General features: G+C 36.6%; 2 protein-coding genes across 2 annotated transcripts; both read left to right on the top strand.

Annotated features, from left to right (window-relative positions):
* Positions 1–426: 426 nt before the first annotated feature.
* LOC110905050 (UMP-CMP kinase) lies at positions 427–8811 on the top strand. Its single transcript, XM_022150936.2, has 9 exons — positions 427–743; positions 1497–1550; positions 5405–5459; positions 6217–6334; positions 6463–6619; positions 7101–7181; positions 7721–7828; positions 7926–7996; positions 8502–8811. The coding sequence occupies exons 1-8, from the start codon at positions 678–680 to the stop codon at positions 7986–7988; spliced, it is 702 nt and encodes a 233-aa protein (XP_022006628.1). The 5' UTR covers positions 427–677; the 3' UTR covers positions 7989–7996; positions 8502–8811.
* A 3734-nt stretch (positions 8812–12545) lies between these two features.
* Positions 12546–13090, top strand: LOC110907865. The gene is made up of 2 exons (XM_022152784.2): positions 12546–12727; positions 12806–13090. Exons 1-2 carry the CDS (start codon positions 12563–12565, stop codon positions 13088–13090), a joined length of 450 nt encoding a protein of 149 aa, XP_022008476.1. The 5' UTR covers positions 12546–12562.
* Positions 13091–21704: the final 8614 nt, after the last annotated feature.

The raw sequence follows: 21704 nt of genomic DNA, 5'->3' as shown, positions 1-21704 counted from the left end.
AAGGTATATATGATATTTATAATGTTGCAGAAGTATATATGATATTTTGCAAGTTTGTAGGGGTATATATGAAATTGTTCATTTATTTTATTAATCGATCAGTTTTCTCGGTTAATCAGTCTGGTTTATTAAGAAGGTCTAGGACCGATTACCTACTACTACTTTGGAAGGATCTCCCATATCATAGAATTCTAAGAAGCAATCGGTAGTACAAAAACCGAATACACGGCGTACGCAATCCGTGTACATTGGGTAGGCCTGATCACTAGCGTTGTCAGCGTACTTAAGGCTTGGATGACCTTTCACCAGTGAATTTTCCTGGGTAGCCGGGCTTATATAGCATTTGTTGCTCGTTTAAAAAAAGTTTTTAGAAATATACTAACCTGGCCTTCCATAAAGCCCAATTTATAAACCAAGAGCCATCGGTCCAGTCCAAAAATAACTGAAATAAACTTTTCAATGAAAGGGACCTGATCGCACGTTTTAACATGTATTGCTAATTAAATTCCGACCCGTTCGACAGCTGCACATTGCACGGAAGGTGTTCGACGAAATGCCTAACAGAATTTGATTCCGATCACGCTAATCTATAAGCTACTATCTTCAACTGTACTCATCTTCTTTGAATTTGCAATCTCAACATACCGGAGTGCGTACGCATTGTGTTAATACGAGAGATGTTGAGGCGTGTTAGTCCACTGTCGAAGCTGATTTCTGCGGCTAAACCTTCGCTGCTTAATCAGGTACTGAAATTTGTTGATTAGCTGTCAGATTGCTTCACTTTTGTTGCTTATTTTTTGTTGTATATGAGTTGATTCGGTTCGTTGTTCGTAAATCTGATTTACTGCTGTTTATATCCATCATTTAACTGAAAAATTAGTTTAATCTGATAATTTGTATAAGCTTGATTTATCATGTTATGGCTGAATTAGGGATTGCGAATGTTAAGATCAATGCTGTTGTTATTTATTTGTTTGTGTTCTCTTGGAGATCAAGAGTGTTTGTGATTCGCAGCTCATGCCGATTCATCGGTTTCGTATGTGACTATGTTCTAGGTGTTATTTGCTTCTATGATGTTGATTTCTTTAGCTTGGGAACCAACCTGCATTGAATTGAAAATGTGTCATGTGAGTTCGTTGATTCTTCTGTGCATATGAAGAATCGAGTGAATTTATTTTAGTTACAAGATCAATATGAGGTCTAGTGTCTTCGCTTAAGTCATGTACATGTATGTTAAATGTATGAGACATTTGGTGAGCAGGCTTCTGTTCATTTTGCAACCTTCAAAAGCATGAACAAATGCTTTTACCGTGAGTGAACGACTTATTATCTCGTCTTGGTGACGTCTTTTTTTCCGGATTAGTCCATATAATGCCTACATATGTTTCAATTTATTTGAATCGAATAGTTTACATGAATTTAGATCAGGTAGTAGTATATTAAGATTAATTGGTTATATTTTTCGTGATCTTACTTCGAGTGTTGCAATGAAAAAGGGGGCATATGGATTGAATTTTCTGGAAGCATTCAGCACAGATGCCTCGAAGCCGGTATGTAACTATTGGCTGTCATTTTAAGTTCTCCTTTGATAATTATTTACTTATTTAGTGAAGCATGATTAAGTTTTTTTTGCTGAATTAAGGATTCTACCACTTAAATGCCGTAAAATATCGGATATCGGTCAAGGACCGATATTTGAAATATAGGTTATCTCGGTGAGATATCGGTGGGATATCGGTAATTTTAATATAATGCAGAATTTATATATATAGCAATTTAACACCAATAATTCAGTGATATATCGGTCAAATATCGGTGATATATTGGTTATATCGGTCAATATCGCCGATAATATCGGTACCGATATTTTGACCGATATTTACCACCGATATTTTACTAAGGGACCGATATAACCGATATATCACCGATATTAACTGCATAGCTTAAATGTCAATATCATGATTGATTGACCAAACATAAAAAAAATACTGGCACTTATTGAATGACTTTTGCTCTCATAGATGAAAATGCTTCCATACATGTATAGCTAAACATGCCTATAAGTGATTGATTCAGTATTCTACTTCCTTAGGTCATTTCTCGGTTTTTATATCATGTTTAGATATTCGACTTCATTACACCATTTCTTAGATTTGATATCTCGCAGTCTAGTAAGTTGATGCATAGGATTATTCGAAAACATTAGAAGAAGCAACATTGCTGTTTGAACTTATGAACTCATTTACTCCTTCCGCTTTTAGAACATTTCTTAGTGCTCCGCTTATGTGTGGGCGCTTGGGTGGGTGGGTGGGTTGGGGGGGGGGGGGGGGGGGGGTGAAAGTGCACTAATTTTAACGTTATTTTACTAATTTCCTGAAAATAACCTTAAAAGAGGGGGATGGTTAATCATGCATCATGTGGTGGCGTTGATAGCCGAAAGACAAGGGGGTACATGCACTAATCGGCAGTTGTCTCAATTGCTGAGTGTTATGTGCCTTATGTCCAAGGCTTGATGCAAAACTACTATCGAGTCGGGGGTCACACTGGAAGCAGCCTCTCTATTTCTACGGGGTAGAGGTAAGGCTGTCTACATCTTACCCTCCTCAGACCCTACCTTAGCTTTGCTATTGGTGGGATTTACTGAGTATGATGATGATGATGATGCTTTTAGAACATTTCTTAAAACTGTAAACAATTTTAGGCTCCTTATAGTGGAAACTTTTCATCTTTATTCCATCTCTAACTTTCTAAAAAACTGAATAGGTTTTCTATCTCCAGAAAACTATTGAGAATTTAGAAAATGTGTTTAAATGCCTGCTGTTTTTTCTAGTGTAGAAAATTGGAAAACATGCTAAAATTTGTCAGTTTTTATCAAAAAAATTTTCATAAAGCGTGTTTTAAAATATTGACCAGCTTCAGATGAAGACATATCTGTAAAAATACTATTATGTAATTTTAAAATAAACAAGTATATAAAAAACCAATATACAAACTTCACTACCAATTATCAGATAACACTGTTATCTCATGCTATTATGGTATTTTAAAAATAATAAGTATATAAATAACCATTATATAAATTTCACCATCAATTTTCAGTTAACCATGTAATCTCATCATAGTAAATAAAAAAAACTATAGTTTATTTATTTTTCTTTTACAAGGCAAAGAACGTTAAGATTAACAACTAAACCAAGACAAATGTTATTAAGATCGTGCATTACCTGATCCGTGGGTCTAAAGTCTAAATTGTAGTGAATAAGTTACCTGTTGATACTAACCAACAAACATAATGAAGAATCCAGTAAACAAGCTTTCCAAACTGGTAACAATAGCGTTCGTTTCATGGAATGGAATGGAATGGAATTATGAAGTTTTTCTTTGTAAAATTGATCTTGGTTGAGGGAGGGAGGAATTTGAAATCCAATGAATTTCTTTAATCAATGAAATTTGTGACTATTTCAACATTCCATTCCATTCCTTCATTAGAGTGAAGGATTTCCAAGGAATGTTGAAATAGTCACAAATTTCATTAGAGTGAAGGATTTCAAATTCCTCCCTCCCCCAACCAAGATCAATTTTACAAAGAAAAACTTCCTAATTCCATTCCATGAAACGAACGCTACCTAAGTTGCATCATATTCAATCAGAGTTGAAAAAAACTTTAAGGCTAGAATTTAGGTTGCATTGGACAATAACTTCTAACAACCTCAATGACTTGGGAACTTCTTTAATATAGCATATGCAGCCTTCAGCACAATCTTGTATTGTTTTGTTTTATAAGTTTTCTGCCAAACATACAACATATGATCATTTCATAGTATACCATTCCATACAGTCACACAATGCTGATGATTTTATCAAGATACTGGCAGCCTTGGTTTAAAAAAGCGGGAAGCGCACAAAAGCGATGAGGTCTAAAAAAGCTTTTTTTAAAGCGAAGCGCAAAAGCAGTGAGCTTTTCGTACGCGAAGCGCAAAGTGATTATAAAATTTATTTTATATATCCCATAAGTGTTTAGCCTCCAATACCTATGATTTAGCTATAATTAAGCTTTATATATGTTTTAAAATGAAAAAAACATAAATGTACAGCATAAAAAGCCTGCTGTACAACACTTAGAAGCATAGAAACAACTCATGTACAAAAAGCATGCGCCTCAGCCTGCGCCTTAGGTCGATTTTCCCCTAAAAAGCGCGCCTCAGCTGCGCTTCTTGTACATAGTGCGCCTTATGTCACACAAGGCGATTCAGCCTGCGCCTAGATGCGCTTCGCGCTTAAGCGCGCTTAAGGCGCGCTTTTTAAAACCAAGCTGGCAGCACTCAAATAGAACAAAACAAAAGGATTTGGAAATCATAATGTTGAAATATGTTACATGCATGAGATTGTATTTTATACACCCTATTGCAACTTTGCACGGGTCAACTGTGTCAAAAGGGTTAAATATATAATTTATTATCCATGAAATGGTCACCGGTCAAATAAGTTAAACGGGTTACTATTATAGTTAACGTATCAAACTAGAATATTTACCTAACCTTATAAAAAACGAATGCCAATGACAATGGGTTTGACTTAATGCCAAAATCTATGTTCATGATGAAACTCTATGGATTGTAGCTCAAACTGTAGCTTCCTCATTTTCTAGAAATTTTTCGATCAGAGCTATTGGAATTAAACATCAACTACAACAAAAAAGAAATGACATCCAAAGAACACACCATAGTCACAGGAAACGCAGATCCCCCCTCGAATCCCGAATCGGTTCGGCCGTACCAGAATCGGGTACAGAATCGAACCATTCGGCCTGGGTTCGCGAACCAGATCGGAAAAAAAGGCCGTACCCGATTATCACAATACTCGTTCCGAATCACTGGAAAACGTGTTTCCGATTGAAAAATTCGCCGTTTCGGAACGATTCGATTCGCGTACCAGTCAATAGATGCACGAATTGAAAACTTGTTTAGACGCTTTTCCCGCTTTTTAATGGATTATGCTCCAACTTATGAATTATGATTAGGGTTATGAAATGCTTTTGAATTTTGGATATGATTATCAAATTTGTTTTTCAGATTGGATTTTTTTATAAACTATATTGTAATAATTGTTTTATATACGATACGACGTACCAAACTATATGGTACGCCGTACCGCGAACCGAAATGGCGTTCCGAATGAACCTATCCCCCTCGTACCGAATTTTAAAATTTCACGAACTACGTACCCGTTATCGTTCTGCGAACCGCGATCCATGTGACTATGGAACACACATAGTTCTGGACCAGTATTTGTGTGAACATTGATTCAGTTTTGCGCTCGTGCAATTTATTTATATAATTGACTCTCTGTTGTTTATCAAGAATACAGATTATTTATATTCTGTATTTTTTCTCTGTGAATGCAGGCTGAAGCTGGAATCGTGTCAAAGGCAAGGACCCCAACCATTAATTTTGTATTAGGTAATGAATTAACAATACCAATCAAACAGCTGAAAAAAAATATGTTGAGCTCTGAAAAATAGCTATAGATACATAATTGCATATTGTGGCAGTTGCATATATAATTCCTTAGCTCAGTCATGAATATTATTTATAAAGGCCTTGGTTTTAAAAAGCGAGAGGCGCACAAAAGCGACGAGGTCTAAAATTGAGGCGCGAAGCGCAAAGCGCAAAAGCGGTGGGCTTTTCGTACCCGAGGCGCAAGATGTTTATATAATTTTTTTTATATATCCCATACATATCCCATAGGTTTTTAGCTTCCTTTAACCAAAATATAGCTAAAAGTAAGGCTTTTGTACCATTTTAATTACATGTACAAGTCAAAAAACCCAAGGTACAACATTTTTATGCAGTAAAACGCCTAAGTTACATGAGGCGCGCGCCTCAAGCCAAAAAGCCCACAAAAAAAATCAAAAAATGCGCTTTTTGGTCGCTTCCTGTAATTACACAAGGCGAGAAGCAAAAAAGCCCCAGGCCCTGCGCCTTGCGCCTAGGCGCGCTTTTTAAAACCAAGATAAAGGCACACTGCACATGTTTCACCCTCCCTCCTTAGTGAGGAAAGTAAAGTTCCATATGTATGTGGCTGATTACATGTCTTTTTTGATATTTTGGTATAACATTTTTCATGGAGTATGATTATTGATTATTGTATATCTTTACCGTTAATGATGATTATTGTTTTCGATGCTTACCCTTGATATATCTGTGACGCTCTTAGGAGGCCCTGGTGTTGGAAAAGGTACACAATGTACACGGATTGCGGAGACTTTTGGATTCACACACCTAAGCGTTGGAGATTTGCTCAGAAAAGAAATCTCTTCCAACACTGAATACGGGTATTGATTCCTAACTTCACCGTATTTGTGTCAATGCACTAAAAAACTACACGTCTCAAAACGGGTGGGTCAGTGAGTAGGTAGACGGATCAAAACGGAAAAATTGTAACTGTTTTTTATGCTCTCAGTGCCATGATTCTCGAGACAATTACAAAAGGAAAAATTGTTGCATCAGAAGTGACGGTCAAATTGCTCAAAACCGCTATTGAATCTAGTGAAACCGATAGATTTCTAATTGATGGTTTTCCAAGAAGTGAAGAGAACCGTGTTGCTTATGAACAGATAGTGAGTTTTCATCAATCCTTTGTATTTCCAATTTTGAGTAAAAAGCCATTTTCGTCCCTGAGGTTGGCCAGTTTTGCGACTTTCGTCCAAAGGTTTGTTTTTCTGCATCTGGATCCAAAAGGTTTGAAATCTTGCCATTTTCATCCGACTCGTAAAGTCCATCCATTTTTACGTTAAGTCAGGGGCATTTCCGTCATTTTAGCTATTTGTTTTGTTTATTTATATCAAAATGGCAAGATTAAATGACAGAAATACCCCTGACTTGTCGTTAAAAATGGATTGAGTTAACGAGTCAGATGAAATGGCAAAGATTTCATACCTTTTGGATCCAGATGTTAAAAAAAACAAACCTTTAGACGAAAGTCGCAAAAGTGGCCAAACCTCAGGGACGAAAAGGACGAAAACCTTTCGATACTTTGTTCTTGAAGTTGACGTTATAGATCTGCATTACCTCCGTATGAGTATCTCATGGTTTCAATAGATAGGAATAGAACCGGAAGTTGTGCTTTTCTTTGATTGCAATGAAGAGGAGATGCTGAAACGAGTGCTGCATCGTAACCAGGTGTGTTGCCTTAAAAAAGTAGGGGAAAGTTCTTGTACAAATAATCTTAACATACTAAACATACAAATTGAAGGAAAAGTCAAAAAGACATGGTGGCATTTTTATAATTATCAATAACTATCAAAGTTACTCTACAAATGTATCTAAAAAACCTACCCCCCCCCCCCCCAAGCTAAAATGCTAAAAACTAAACCCCCAAAAAACCTAAAAAAATAAAAAACACACAAAATAATTTTTTTTTTTAATATTTTTTATAAAAAAATCGCTACTTTTAGTAGCAAAAAAAAAAAAAATTAACAAAATGTAGCGATTTTTTTATAAAAAATATTAAAAAAAAATTGTGTTTTTTAGGTATTTTTGGTTGAGTTCACATTTGTATAGTAACTTTGATAGTTGGTGGTAATTACAAAAATGCCACCTTGTCTTTTTGACTTTTCCTTCAATTTGTATGTTTAGTAGGTTAAGTTTATTTGTATTTGATCTTTTGCCTAAAAAGTATCATATAAAATTATGCATAATAAGTTTAATGATTCTGATAGGGGCGAGTTGATGATAACGTTGATACCACCATGCAACGCCTTAAAGTGTTCGAAGCTTATACTCTTCCCGTTATTAGATACTACTCTCAAAAAGGGAAGCTTCACAAGGTTTTACTTTCTTCTTATTGACAAATTCTTTTTTTTTATATTATTATTATTATTTAACAGTTTTAATGGACTTTTAAGCATATGCTGGATTTTGCAGATCAATGCTATAGGAACAGAAGATGAGATCTTTGAACGAGTTCGACCTATATTTGCCAAATAGACATCAAGGTATACAACTACACCATTTTAATTGAATCATCTCACGTTAAATTTCATGTATTATATGTTAACTGGTCTCAATGATTGTCCTTTATCTTTATGCCAATTTTCAGGCGCTGCCCTTTATGTTCAAAATTGACGAGTTTTGTCCTTTATGTTTTTATATCATACACGTTTGTCCTTTACGCCTAACCCAGTTAGTTTTTTCAGTTAAATTTGGTCATGTGCTTTGCACATGAGGACATTTTTGCCAATTCAAAGGTAAGTTCAACAGCAGATTTATAGCTCATAGCTTCTGCAACCTTTGAATTGACAAAAATGCCCTTATGTGCAAAGCACATGACCAAATTTAACTGAAAAAACTAACTGGGTTAGGCCTAAAGGACAAAACGTGTATGATATGAAAACATAAAGGACAAAACTCGTCAATTTTGAACATAAAGGACAGCGCCTGAAAATGGATATAAAGATAAAGGACAATCCTTGAAATTCACTCATTGTTGTTATTATGCAGGTTTATAAACCTAAAGATGTTACTGGTGGAAAAATCGCCATATAATGTGAGTTATAATATGTTTTCGGCTTTTAGAAATTTGAACCTGCAGAAAGCCACACAAGTTAGACCTTTTTTGTTTTTCTGTTTGATAGTTATTGTTGTTTTTTGTTATCAACTATATAGCCATTGTGTTGTAGTCATAGACTGTAGCTCAAAGGTACATTATATAAACAATTTGTGGCGACGATGTTTCAAAATATTGAACTTACGAAGATGGTCCAGAAACCGCTATTCGTTTTATTTTGTTAACATGAAAAGTATTGTGACATTTGTGTCAATCATATCATAGGTCAAAGTATTGTGACATGTGTACAAAAGCTTTTCCGACTGCCTAAACGTTAAGCACCTGAGAGTGTTCTAGATGGACTTGAAACTATAAAGATCGGTTATCCGGATATATATATTTTCTTTGCTTGTTGAGACATGCTACTGTCTTAAAAGTCATTGAACTTGGTACCTGCATCCATCGAGTAATTCCAGAAAAATTTATACACAGAAATGTCGGTGTTTCTGCAGAACTACTTAGATTATACGACTCTAATGGCTATATCGAAGAAGCCTGCCAAGTGTTTGATTATAAGTCCGAGTAACAAAGTGGGTGTTCGACTGTTCGGTCAAATGCCTAGAAATGAAAAGGATTTGGTTTCTTGGACCACCATAATATCTGTATACAACAAACGCCCAAATGCCCTTGTATGCTTCCAGCAATATAGCGTATCTGACGGTCCTTTGGATGTAGATTTACGGTGAACTGTGAAGTGGGTGGGGTGCAAGTCACTGCGAGATGTGGAGGCCGGAAAGATGGTGAGCATAGGGTTCGTCTGTTCAAACTGTTTATATCCGTAGTCGTACTGGTAATTCAAATATGGTTGATTAAATTATAATAGTACATACGGTATATGCTAGTGATTCTAGTGTCTCAAGCTATTTTGGGTAATTGAGCTTTATGTAAACATCAAATGAGAAATCATAATAAACATTGGTTGGATTTAGGATGTGTGTGGTACATGCTCGATCAAGTTTGTTATGATTGCAAGCACCATGGAACCTCAATGGTTCTTAAGGGTGACGCCCTTAGACCATGGAAGTTCCAAGGGGCACCGCTATGGTGGTTGGGTTTGAGGAGGCCCGCTGATGACGTCTAAGGGGCAACACCTTTAAAGAATTTTCATTGGAGATGATTCGGATCTGCATGATTGGGTAAAAGTTGCTTAGAAAATTGTCTTTAGAAATAGTGTATTTTAGTAACATCAATGGTCAATGAAGATCACTAACAAACGATCGTCGATGGAAAACTGTGAATCTAGTAGCAAGTGATGGTTGTGGCAACCGGGTAGTTAGTGATAAATTGTCACCACTGATGGAGTTGTTTACTGAAGTTCCCACTGATGTTTCAAACTATTAGGATTAGTTGTAAGAGTCCAACTGTTGTTGACAGTTGTAACTACTAACCCTATAACCACCAACTGAAACATTATGATGGTTCAACCTTTATATAAAAAAATCATTTTGTCTGTTTTTTATACAATGAATTACATTTTTGTTTCACATAATAGAACATCTCATTTTTTTAAAATCATTTTTGTCTTATACTATTATTAATCTTGTGCACACACAAAATACTTTAATCTGAAACTGATCTTATACACGGTTTAGAAAATTATCTAATAATTTAGAGAAAAATGCCCGGATAGTCCCTGTGGTTTCGCCTTTTTTCACCTATAGTCCCCAACTTTCTAAAACTACCTGAATAGTCCCCAAGTTTTCATTTTTTGTTCCCGGATAGTCCCTAACGTGGATGGGGGTTAGTTTTCTCAGTTAAGTTGATGTAAAATGACTATAATACCCTTAGTAAAACAAAATGAATTAATTATATATTTTTTCTTAAAATATAAAAACCAAACATCCCTGATTCCCTACCACATTCATTCTTTATCATCAGTTCATCACCTTCAAACCTTTTCTCTCTCTAAACCACCATCTCCTTCATCTCCACCACCACCACTCGGAGGAGATGATGGCTGGCGAAGCAGGTGGTTCGGGTTGGATGACCGGCGACGGAGATGTGGTGAGTGGTTGAAGACGGCCGGCGGTTGAAGTGTGAAGAGGATGGAGGTGGGCAGCGGCTGATGTGTGGAAGGCCGGTTCAGGTTGGAGGCGGAGATGGAGGTGATGAGTCCGGCGGTTCCGGTGCGGATGAGGGTTGAAGACGATAACCGGCGGTAGTTTGGAGTGGTGAAGGGGGTGCGCGACCGGAGACGGGGAAAAGATGTAATTGACCGAGAGATTTGACGAATTGCATCCGCCTAGGGTTTGAATTCTCTGATTGAATACTTCATTTAGGGTTTGGTGGTTTCTGATTGTGTCGTACGGATGAAAGGTGCATTGGATCGAACCAAGGTTGTGCTTCGGCACTTGCCGCATAATATTTCTCAGTCGGTGCTTGTGGAGCAGATTGATGCTCGGTTTTCCGGTCGTTATAACTGGTTTTGTTTCCGTTCTGGCAAGAATAGGTTAGGGTTTTACGTGTGTTTTCTTTCAGATTGTGTTTGTTGCTATTGTTTTGAAACTGTAACTGTCATTGAGTTATATGCCCTTAGGTTAATTGCTTGCCATTACAAATGTTGGAAGTTTTAGGGGAGAATTGAAAGCAAGATAAGTGTCAGGTTGAGACATGATAGACAGATAAATGGAAGATGGAATATTAAGCATAGTATATTGTATGTATGCCTAACATTAAGAAAGGTGGCAAATGATTGGTGGTGAAAGATGGGTTTTTAGTACTTGAATTTTAAGTTAGCTTGTGTCAACTTTACTGGGCTTGATTTTGTGTAATCAAAGTCGTTTGGTTAATTGAGGTATCTGATATACGGCATCCTTGATTTTGTGGTGGTTATACCTTATCCTTATTGGCCATGTTAAACACTATAGTTTGTGTAGCATAATATGACACGACGGTGGTTCTGCACGGCGGAGACCGGCGGCGGCCGGTGATGGTGGAGGGTGGAGGAGGGTGATGGTGGGTGGAGGTTGAAGATGAAGTGTGGTGGTGGGGTTTTATAAATAAAAATGAAGAAGATGCCCGGATAGTCCCTGTGGTTTGGCCTTTTAAAGGAAAGGGTAAATTGGTCATTTCACACCCATTTAACAGAGAAAACAAACTGAAGTTAGACCCACGGACTATCCGGGAACAAAAAATGAAAAGTTGGGGACTATTCAGGTAGTTTTAGAAAGTTGAGGACTATAGGTGAAAAAAGGCGAAACCACAGGGACTATCCGGGCATTTTTCTTAATAATTTAAATACAAAACCTACCTACAGGACAATCTATTATAGATTTCGTTTTAACTTTTAATAAAGTTTGATAATTTAAAGGATGTCTCAAGTTGTAAACTTCTCATTAGTTGAAAAAAGTTTGTCATCATCACTTTGGTGGGGTGGTAAAAACTTTGTGCATCTTGGGGAGAGACCAGAGTTTAATTTCTGACATAGGGTAAAACTTGATGTAATTTAGGAGTAGTGTTATGTAACCTTTGCCGTTCAAAAAAAAATGAAAAAAGTTTAATCTAAAAAGTCTATTTAAGGTTTTATCCAACTATGCCAAATTTGCGTTTAGTTCCACTAACATTAGAAAAAGGGGAAATAGACTGTATCACCCTCAACTATGCAAAATTGGCCGATATCACGCCCAACTTTCAAGTTGGCTCCCACCACTCTCTACTGGACAAGTTGGTGTCACTGTCACCCCTTCGTTAAAAAAAACACTAACTGAGTTAGTTTTTTAAGCCTATGTGGCATGCAGATGCTGACTTGGAAGCATACGTGGACAGGAACTTGATATATCATCTGTTTAACATCAGTTTAACCATTTAACCCTAATTCCTAAACAAAGTCATCTTCTCCCCCATCAAATTGGTGACGAAGATCAATTGCAGGTAGAGGGTCATCGCCGTTCTTGCCCTAATACCTCCTCCCCATAGCCGATCTAGCCCCAATTGCCCATTGAAACATTCAGTCAACATGTCGTCTTCTTCTACATCTGCTGTAATTCGAAAACCTAAAGTATTCAAGGTCGATTTGGATGGCAATTTGTACTGTCATCACGATGTTGTTGCTGTTCTTCGAGTAGCTGGTCGTAAAAGTGAACGACATGGTCAAGAATTTTACGGCTGTTCTCACTGGCCTGTAAGTTGAAATTGCATATCAATTTGGTGTTTAGGAGATATTCCATTGCAATTTCCTTATAGTTGTTGTGTTTTGTAGAGAGGGGATTGCAAATTCTTCCTCTGGAAAGAAGATGTTGATAAGATGTTCGTTGAACGTTCATACGGCACCTCAACTCAAGTGACGTTTAAAGACCTGAAGATAAAGAACCTTGAATTACACAATATGTTGTTAATAGAAGAGAACAAGAACTGGACTATTCATTGTAATCACTGTCTTCACTGTCTTCACTGTCCTGTTCTAACACAGCTTCTTTATCACTATGTTGACCAAAGACTTCTTCCTGTACAACCTCTTTTACTGATTCTTTCACAACCTCTTTAAGATTTGTTTCCTTATCTATATCAAATGCCCATGAAGCCTCATGTACTGGTTCTTCAACAACCTGTTTAACAGCTGATGTACTTCCAGATCTAGGGACTTCAGGAGTTGTAAAACATTTACCAGATGCCCTACCCACTTTCACGTGTACTACTTTTTTTCTGGGCTTGGGTACTAGTTTTTTGGGTTGGGCTTGTCGTTTAATGGGCTGGGAACTAGACTTAGGTTTAATGGGCTGGGTACTGGACTGGCAACTGGGCTGGGCTTCTGGTTTACTGGGTTGGGAACAGTGGTGGGTCTTATGTTCAGACATAATTGGCCTATGTTGAACAAAGACTTCAATGAACGGTTCACTCCAATTTTTAGCCTTAATTGCAAGTTCCAACACATCTTTATCATCACGAAACAGTTTAAAATCACCATTATCCGCATATATAAAAATCCCTATTTTCATACTCGTTGGTTTCCATTACATAATCAACTAGCTCAAAGTATGCGATATGATCAAAATCCATTTGGATTAACTTAGAATTACCATCAATATACTGAGGTTGATCAAAAGAGAAATCAAGACAACCACCGTACCAAAGCATAACATCTATACGCTCCATAACTTAAATCAGTGTGTAAAATCACAATGCAATCAACCCTAACATAAACCTTACCTCTTGGGAGTCTGAATGTTGCCTGCAATCGTCGATGATCAACGAACTAGGGTTTGATCGCCAACATCGAAGTGAATTGGTGAACTGAGTAAGTTGGAAATGCAACTGATTAGAGAGGGAAAGGGGGTATTTATTGAGGCTCTGTCCACGTGTGCTTCCAAGTCATCATTTAAATGCCACATAGGCTTAAAATATTAACTCAGTTAGTGTTTTTTTAACGAAGGGATGACAGTGACACCAACTTGTCCAGTAGAGAGTAGTGGGAGCCAACTTGAAAGTTGGGCGTGATATCGGCCAGTTTTGCATAGTTGAGGGTGATACAGTCCATTTCCCCATAGAAAAAAAGGAAGGTAAACGATAATTTATTCAAACTAGATAACGACATTTCTTATCATCTCATTTTTTTAAAAGAGTAATTTACTTAAAAGTGTATGATATGAGTAATAAAGAATGCTTCAAATAAAGCAAATAATCTTTGTTTAACTTCAATAAATAATATTACGCATATGCATTTATTTATTTTTTCTTGACATTTTGGTGTATAAAATTTGTTGAAAACGAAGTTTTTTTCAAAGTATACTATTTTTTTGGTATTATAGATATAACGACCCATACCGGTACTATGACGAATGAATCGATATCGACATCGGTACCGGTATTAGGTATTATAGGAACTAGTACTACTTTTCGTTTTTAACTTTTCATGGTTTTCGATCGATGTAAAACATGTGTAGGTAATCTTTTGGAAATATCACGTCTTTATTTGTTATTATTTTTAAACGATTTAAAATGTATGTCGATATCATTTAGGGGCACATCACAACTTTTTTTTCTTGGTTTTTTCTTTCACTTGCTATACAAAGTCCTGGTACCATAACGAGTCGAATCGGATACCAACGAAAACCAAATTCTCACCACATCTTGTGGGAGAATACCACTAATTTGTATTAAATGACTAATTTACTTATAAGTGTATGATATAAGTAATCAAGAACGTTCGAAATAAATCAGATAATCCTTGTTGTATCGTTTTCTTTCTTCCAATCAAAATATTGTCTCAATTTTATAGCTAATTTGATTAAACATATACTCTATTAAGTGCAATTAATTAAGACTAAGGTGGTATATGTTTTTTCTGAAAAGCTATTTTTGTCCTCTTATATCTACGCTACGCAGACCACGTGCAGACGTTTGGGTCTGCAGAGTGTTTGTTTTCTCGAAGACATTTCGTTAAAAAAGCTCTGTGTGGTCCTCCTTTTGGATGTGGAACAGCCTCTTCTAACTTCTTCTTCCCTTTTTCTTCTTGTCCTAATATCACAAAACACAACATTTCCTCTACCGCTCTCCTCCATCAAAACCCTAGCACCTCTCCTCCACCCCTTTCCTCCTCCCAGCCGCCACCGCCGCCGCTTTCTTCACTGCCGCCGTCCCCCACCGCTCACCACCCTCCTCCTCCCAGCCGCCACAACTTTTCATTCTCTTCCCCCTACAAATGTCATTCTCTTCCTCTTCCACAACCACCACCGCCATCGTCCTCTTCCCCTACCGCTGTCGTTGTCCTCTTCCTCCACAGCTGAAAATCAGGTTAGTTTTATGATTATTTGTTGTTTGTTTTCTGATTTTTGTTCTATGTTATGATTATGTGAATTTTTGGTGTTTGTTAGGTGAATTTTTGGTGTTTGTTTTTGCACAAGTTATAAACTAAATAGTCTTCTTCTTGTAGACTACAGAATTTTGGTCCACCTCTTATACTACAGATGTGGTTGGCAGACTGCATACATTTTACCTCTGAAAAAACAAACAAAACCTAATTAATATGTTAACTTCCAACACCCAATTGATTTCGCTTGGATGGTAAGTATTATTATTGTTATAATTAATATCATAACTAGAAATTCGTATGTTATATCGAGCCAACGAAAATGAAAAACCATTCGCGTAAGCATATTAAAAAGAGGATATCGATTTGAGGTTATAGGTCTCAAGTTTGAATCCGGTCTCAACTGGGTTTTATTGCAGTGAGCCTTCGGGCGACTAATTTTTCCCCTGAATTGAAGACAGTGGGCTTGGGCTACCCAGCGCTGTTTGCAATCGCGGGCGTATGAGGCACCTTTTGCCATTAGTTTACCCTGGGTGGCCGGGCTTTTATTTCGTTGGCCGTTCAAACAAAAGAAAGAAGATGGTAGTCGGTGATCTCCATTGATTTAACAAGCAGACAGTTAGGAATTTTTTTGAACGAAAATTCGTGGAACGGGTGTGTATTACTTAGCATCCACCTCAATTACTACAAGGGGTTGTTTGGCAATCTCTGCCCCATTATGTGTTGAGTCATTAAGGGATCTGACTGGGTAAGAGACTTTGGACCAGTAACAATATGCCGATATGGTGGTGGTGGGTTGAGGAGGTGGTGCGTGAGTGGCCGGGTAAGGTTTATGAACACAAATGAAGGATAAAAGGGTAAAAATTTTATTTGACATCGTTTTAAAACTTAATGGGTACGAGGCGGCTCTAGTGAATCAAACACATTTTTTTAAGACTGATTTAAATGTACATCTTAATGGAAACATCTATATTTACACAGTGATATTTCTCCTATTTCAATATATTTGTGTGTAATAAAAAAATTAAATTAACAAACATATATTTCAAACGGAAAATATTTCTTTTACATCGTACTAAACTCTAAACGTTTATAAACATACGCAACTAAAACAGTATTTTAATGATTCATGTAGATAAAACAATGACGAGAAGGAAAAACATGTAAAATTGAATGTTTATGGGTTGCAACGGGTGTTACAAAGCCCTTTACCTATTTATATATTTCACAAATCAAATAATGAACAAAGAAAAATGATGAAATAAGGATCAACTTGATTTTGAATATTGCCTTTTTTTATTCAAATTTTTTTCGTAAATTAATAGTTTCACGTGATGTAGGGGCACGATAGAAACTTCTTGAATATTGTGTCCAAAATAAGGATCAACTAGATTTTGAATGAATATTAATATATGTTCCTGGTTTGAAATCTAATTTCATATCTCATATTTATATATTTAGACCTTCTCTATTGATGAGGGCACACGAATATATTGAACGGCCTTTACATAGTTGCTCAGGCCTTTGTTTCTCCTTTCACAAACAAAACTAGGGGTGTAAACGAGTTTGGTCAAGCTCGGCTTGTTATGTTTTTATGAAGTTTGGGCTTGGCTTGATTCGAGCCTACTTATTTGAGCTCAAGCTCGGCTTACGAGTAAAATCCAAAGCTCGATTTCGGCTCAAGTTATTTTGAGAACAATCTCAAACGAGATAAAAGCTCGGCTCGAGCTCATTTCAATATCGCTTAAATGATCCAAAGCTCGGCTCATCAACGTTTTCATCATTCTTATTAATATATTATATAAATATAAAATACTAAAATTTTGTTTGGGCTCGATAACTAAACGGGCTCTATTTCAAGCTCGATAACTAAATGGGCTAAACGAGCTTTGTATTCCAGACTCATAACTAAACGGGCTCTATTTCAAGCTCGGGCTCGTTAAGCCTTGGTTTGTTCGAGCTTTTAACCAATCCGATCACAAATAGTTTTCAAGTCACTGGGCTTATTTACACCCCTACACAAAACTTATTCAAGGGTGTCCTTGCATTGCATACGAGCTCTCCTCCAAATAGGCTTTGCTTAGGTCACTACATGAACGTCTCAAAGGTCGCGTATTAGAGAACAGAGATGGTCGTGTTAATTTTGTAGGAATCCGTTCGTGTAAAATAAATAAAAATCTTTTATTAACTTGAATTACTGAAACAATTACAGAATAAATAGAAGTGCAATACAATTACAACTAAAAAATGAAAATACAAGAACTAAAAACTCGAATAGACGAAACTGTTCTTGGCTAAGGATCGTGTTAGACACGGGTCCCTTAAAACAAATTCCGTGTCTCCCAGGAGAACACGTTTGTTTCCAGGATACAACAGCCGCAAGCAGTTGCACTGCCGGTCTTGACTACAACCCAAAGGTGTACCTTGCTTCTTGACAGAAGATGAAGAATTCTGTAGTGAGAAGATTGTCTAAGACTTGTGTTTTTCGGTGTCTCCAATTTGGTGATAGGGGTCTCCTATTTATACACCATGTCTAACTCGAAACTGAAAATAAATTAAATGTGAGAATTAAACTGCATTAGACGTCTTTAATGCACTTTAATTCGTCACTTAATTCTTAGTCAAACGCATTAACTTCGTCAGTTTCAAATGCTGAATGTAACTGCACTAGCATTAACTGCAGCAGAAAGCTTCCGCGCGCGCGCGCAAGACACTTTGGTGCGCGCGCAGGTCTACATCCGCATGCGCGGTGCGTCCACTTGGCTCACTGCCATGCGCGCGTGCGCCATACTCACTCAGGTCCATGCGCGTCTGCGCGCGTGTGCCACGTCACTTGTGAGCCTCTACGAACACGCCACACAGTCGCGTCGTTTTAGCTCATTATGGTGCGTCGCGCACGTCACATCAGACCATGCACCATGCGTGCAACCGCGCGCCTTGTGTACTCGCGCGCATGACTGCCACGTCATGCGCCACTGCGCGCGGACCCACTAGGGTCATGCGCCACGTTACCAACCACTTGGTCCTTGCAGCCTTTGCTTCACCACGCGCACGCGGTAAAAAATACAAAGGCGGCTCTCTCGCGGCGATGCGAGCGTGCGAAGTGCAAAATGCGCCATCAAAGCGCCACATTGCGCCTCATCGCCCACGCCGCAGAATGTATTGTAAAATTCATTATATTATTGATTATTGTATTTGAAAAATCATTTTATAAAAATACTAAAAAAGATCAATATTAATAAAATTTATTTTTTTTCAGAACACAACTTTTGTAAATGTATTAAACTAAATAATAAAAATAATTTTGAACGATTTGAATAATGATTAAACTAAACAAATACATTATTCAAAACGTCTTTTTTACAAGCTCTGCATAGTACTTACAGAAAAATATCATAATTTTATCGTATATAGCTTTGTTAAGTTTGTATTTTATTAGTGACGTGTCAAAGTTAAAAAAAAAAACATTAGTTATAGATGATCGACTTAATAGATAAAAATGTCAAAACATCTTAATACCCTAAAAGACGAATACGCCTGTTTATTTTTCTATGAAAAAATAAGTATACTTGTTACATTAAAAGTTAAAACCCTTCTAAGTAGAAAACATATATGAAGATGCCGTTAAACAATTTTTTGTATACTCACTCTTTAATTTTATTAAAATACACGTGTTTGTGAATTTTTAATAAAATGACGTGTAAACTCTTGAGTTACTCAAAATTTAATACGATGACATTTAACGTTTTTGAAAAAAAAAAAAAAAACTATATCATCTTCTTTTGACCAATCAAAAGAGTTTACAAGTGTCATTATTTACAAAATTAATAATCAAAACTACTTGTGTTTTAGCCTTAAGAGCTTTAATATACATAAAGTAGTGCAGTGGTGTTTTCTTTTAATATTTACAAATTACAAATAGTCGGGTTTTAATATAACAAATTGTATTAAGTAACTTTTTCAAATTAAAAATAGGAAAACTTACATATTCATTTTGTATGATGTTATACATATCATACCATGATTTGTATTAGGACCCATAAAGATTTGGGGACTTTTATATCCGTAGTTCACTACCTTCCAAAGGCGTAGATAGTCAAGCCAAATGAAATTTTAAATCTAAATAACATAACATGATAGCTCAAACATTTAAATATCATATACTATGATTTTCCACACCAGTTGAACTAATAAGCCAGTAGATTAACCAGTTCTTCTTTATCAGAAAGCGTAAAGTTGATACCAACTATACATATAACTCACGATTATGCCCGTACGTCTGATGTTTTCGGCGGGCTCCAGCTTATGAGTTCAGCCGTTATTATTAATATTATTGTAACTATATTTATAGAAGCAACAACATGCTATAAATTTATACAAAAAGGAATTATAATGGATTTTGGACCAAACCCACTACTGGAGACTGGTTAATATAGGCAACGAACTTACTACTCAGTGTCGGCAAGGGCCAATAATTTCACTTCTTTTCTAGTATTAAATTAATTGCCGCCTTGTATTATGTTAATTATTTTAACTACATAATTCCAGTTTCAACCTAAAATATCGGCCGCCAGGGTCCGCAAATAAATTTCAAATTCACACTAGGAGACAATTTTACAATTTTAAATTTAAATTATATAAAAAAGGTTACCCTTGTTGGATTGTGCAGTTTACACTATTATTTTCGTAAGTATGTGTTGTGTTGATAATAGTTTATCAATTAAATTTGCATAAGCTGAAAAATAGATATAATCCGCCTCTCAACCAATTAAAACCATTAAGGTGTCCACAAACACTTAGGAAAAAGGATATGACACTTTAGAGGGGTTTTTAGGGTTAGTAGAACCAGATAAAATTCAAATTTCGTAGTCTATACTTTTATATTTATCGAGAAAGAGAAAGTGAGCGATTCCTTGTAAAATTTGGTTAAAGCCTAATTTTTCGTGCTTGAGGGGTGCATAATGTTGTGTACTCAAATTAACACAACGAGAGATAATCAACTAGAATGTAAGTAATTGCGATTCGACTGATTCAATAGAACGATTATACTAGAAAAATAAACAACTGATAAGAAGAGGGATGGGAAGCTTAGAGATTACAGAAACGAGATGGGAAAGAAGACAACACACTGATCATATTTCTTTCATGCCCTATTTGCTCTGCTATGTTTCCTTATATCCTACAGCATTCCTATTTCTTTTGTTAGGCTGCCTTAATTGGGCTGGTTGGGCCCGGGTCTAGTTCATAACATTACTCCCCCCCCCCCCCCTTTCAAATACACCTTGTCCTCAAGGTGTAGGTTTGTAAAATAATTGAACAAACCGGAAATGAAATCCCACGTATCCACATGTTCTGCCCTTATTCGGTGTCGGTTGAAGATAAAGTTGCTTGCGAAAATAGGGAGCATATCATCGTGTTCCAACAGGTGGGCACTGACGTGGTGTCGTGGTCACAATCAAATTTAATCCAATTACTACTAAATAGATAGCGGTAAGTGGGTATCGAACACATGGAGTTTGTGGAATATGTGTTATTTGAAGATTTATCTAAGTTAACTACGATTAAACTAAATGCAAGTAAAGTAAATTTCAAGAGTTGATTTGATTGAATTGGTTTTAAAACTAAAATTACTAATATAATTGCAAAAATGGAAGTATTGGTTGTAAGCAAATTAGAGACAAATGACCATCCTAGAACTCTGGTTTCAATTGACATTCATGTTGTCATTCCACTAGAAAGAACTACATAGACATAGCTCATATGTGACTACTTGCAGTGATGAAAGGGAACTAAGTACTCCGATTCCTAGAACGTGAGGTTGTTACCCGATGATCAATCAACCCTCACCCAAGCCTAACTATACCCATGATATCTTGATTGCCAACGACACCAAGAACGTATGGTTTCTAATTAGTTTAACATAAGAGTCAACAATTTACAACAAAGTAATCACACACCATAACAAACAAATCATAAAGATAAAGATAGTTATTCTAGAAATTAGGAAATCAAACATGAAATGTCTCAAGCAAACCTTCAATCCAGGATGATCACAAAGTGTTTAGCCACTCATGGCTCGAATCAACATCATCATACAAGTTTCAATGTTCATCGAAATCCAAAAACAATAAAACTAAGATTCGGGATTGTTCTTCAAGCTCAAAGTAGTCTCTAGTGCTCCCAAAATCGTCCCAAAAGTGAAGTGTAACCGAATGGGAATGATTGGAGGTGAAAAGACACCATAAATCCGCATTAAAAGGTGGAAGTTACACATTTACGCAGGTCAGCGTCGTAAGCTATGGTGGCCACTGTAGCTTACGGTGGCTTGGAATGGCTTACGGTGGCTTTAAAC

The sequence above is a fragment of the Helianthus annuus genome, chromosome 14 (assembly GCF_002127325.2).
Source record: "Helianthus annuus cultivar XRQ/B chromosome 14, HanXRQr2.0-SUNRISE, whole genome shotgun sequence".
NCBI classification, from domain to species: domain Eukaryota; kingdom Viridiplantae; phylum Streptophyta; class Magnoliopsida; order Asterales; family Asteraceae; genus Helianthus; species Helianthus annuus.
Note: the sequence above shows the minus strand (reverse complement) of the source record. Positions and strands in the feature narration are given on the sequence as shown.

Bases quoted from the DNA above. Each gene is read 5' to 3' on its own strand.
- LOC110905050 (XM_022150936.2), top strand. From the start codon at position 678: ATGTTGAGGCGTGTTAGTCCACTGTCGAAGCTGATTTCTGCGGCTAAA. The intron at 744-1,496 runs GTACTGAAATTT...GCAATGAAAAAG, and splicing joins AACCTTCGCTGCTTAATCAG to GGGGCATATGGATTGAATTT. The intron at 1,551-5,404 runs GTATGTAACTAT...CTGTGAATGCAG, and splicing joins GCACAGATGCCTCGAAGCCG to GCTGAAGCTGGAATCGTGTC.
- LOC110907865 (XM_022152784.2), top strand. From the start codon at position 12,563: ATGTCGTCTTCTTCTACATCTGCTGTAATTCGAAAACCTAAAGTATTC. The intron at 12,728-12,805 runs GTAAGTTGAAAT...TGTGTTTTGTAG, and splicing joins ACGGCTGTTCTCACTGGCCT to AGAGGGGATTGCAAATTCTT.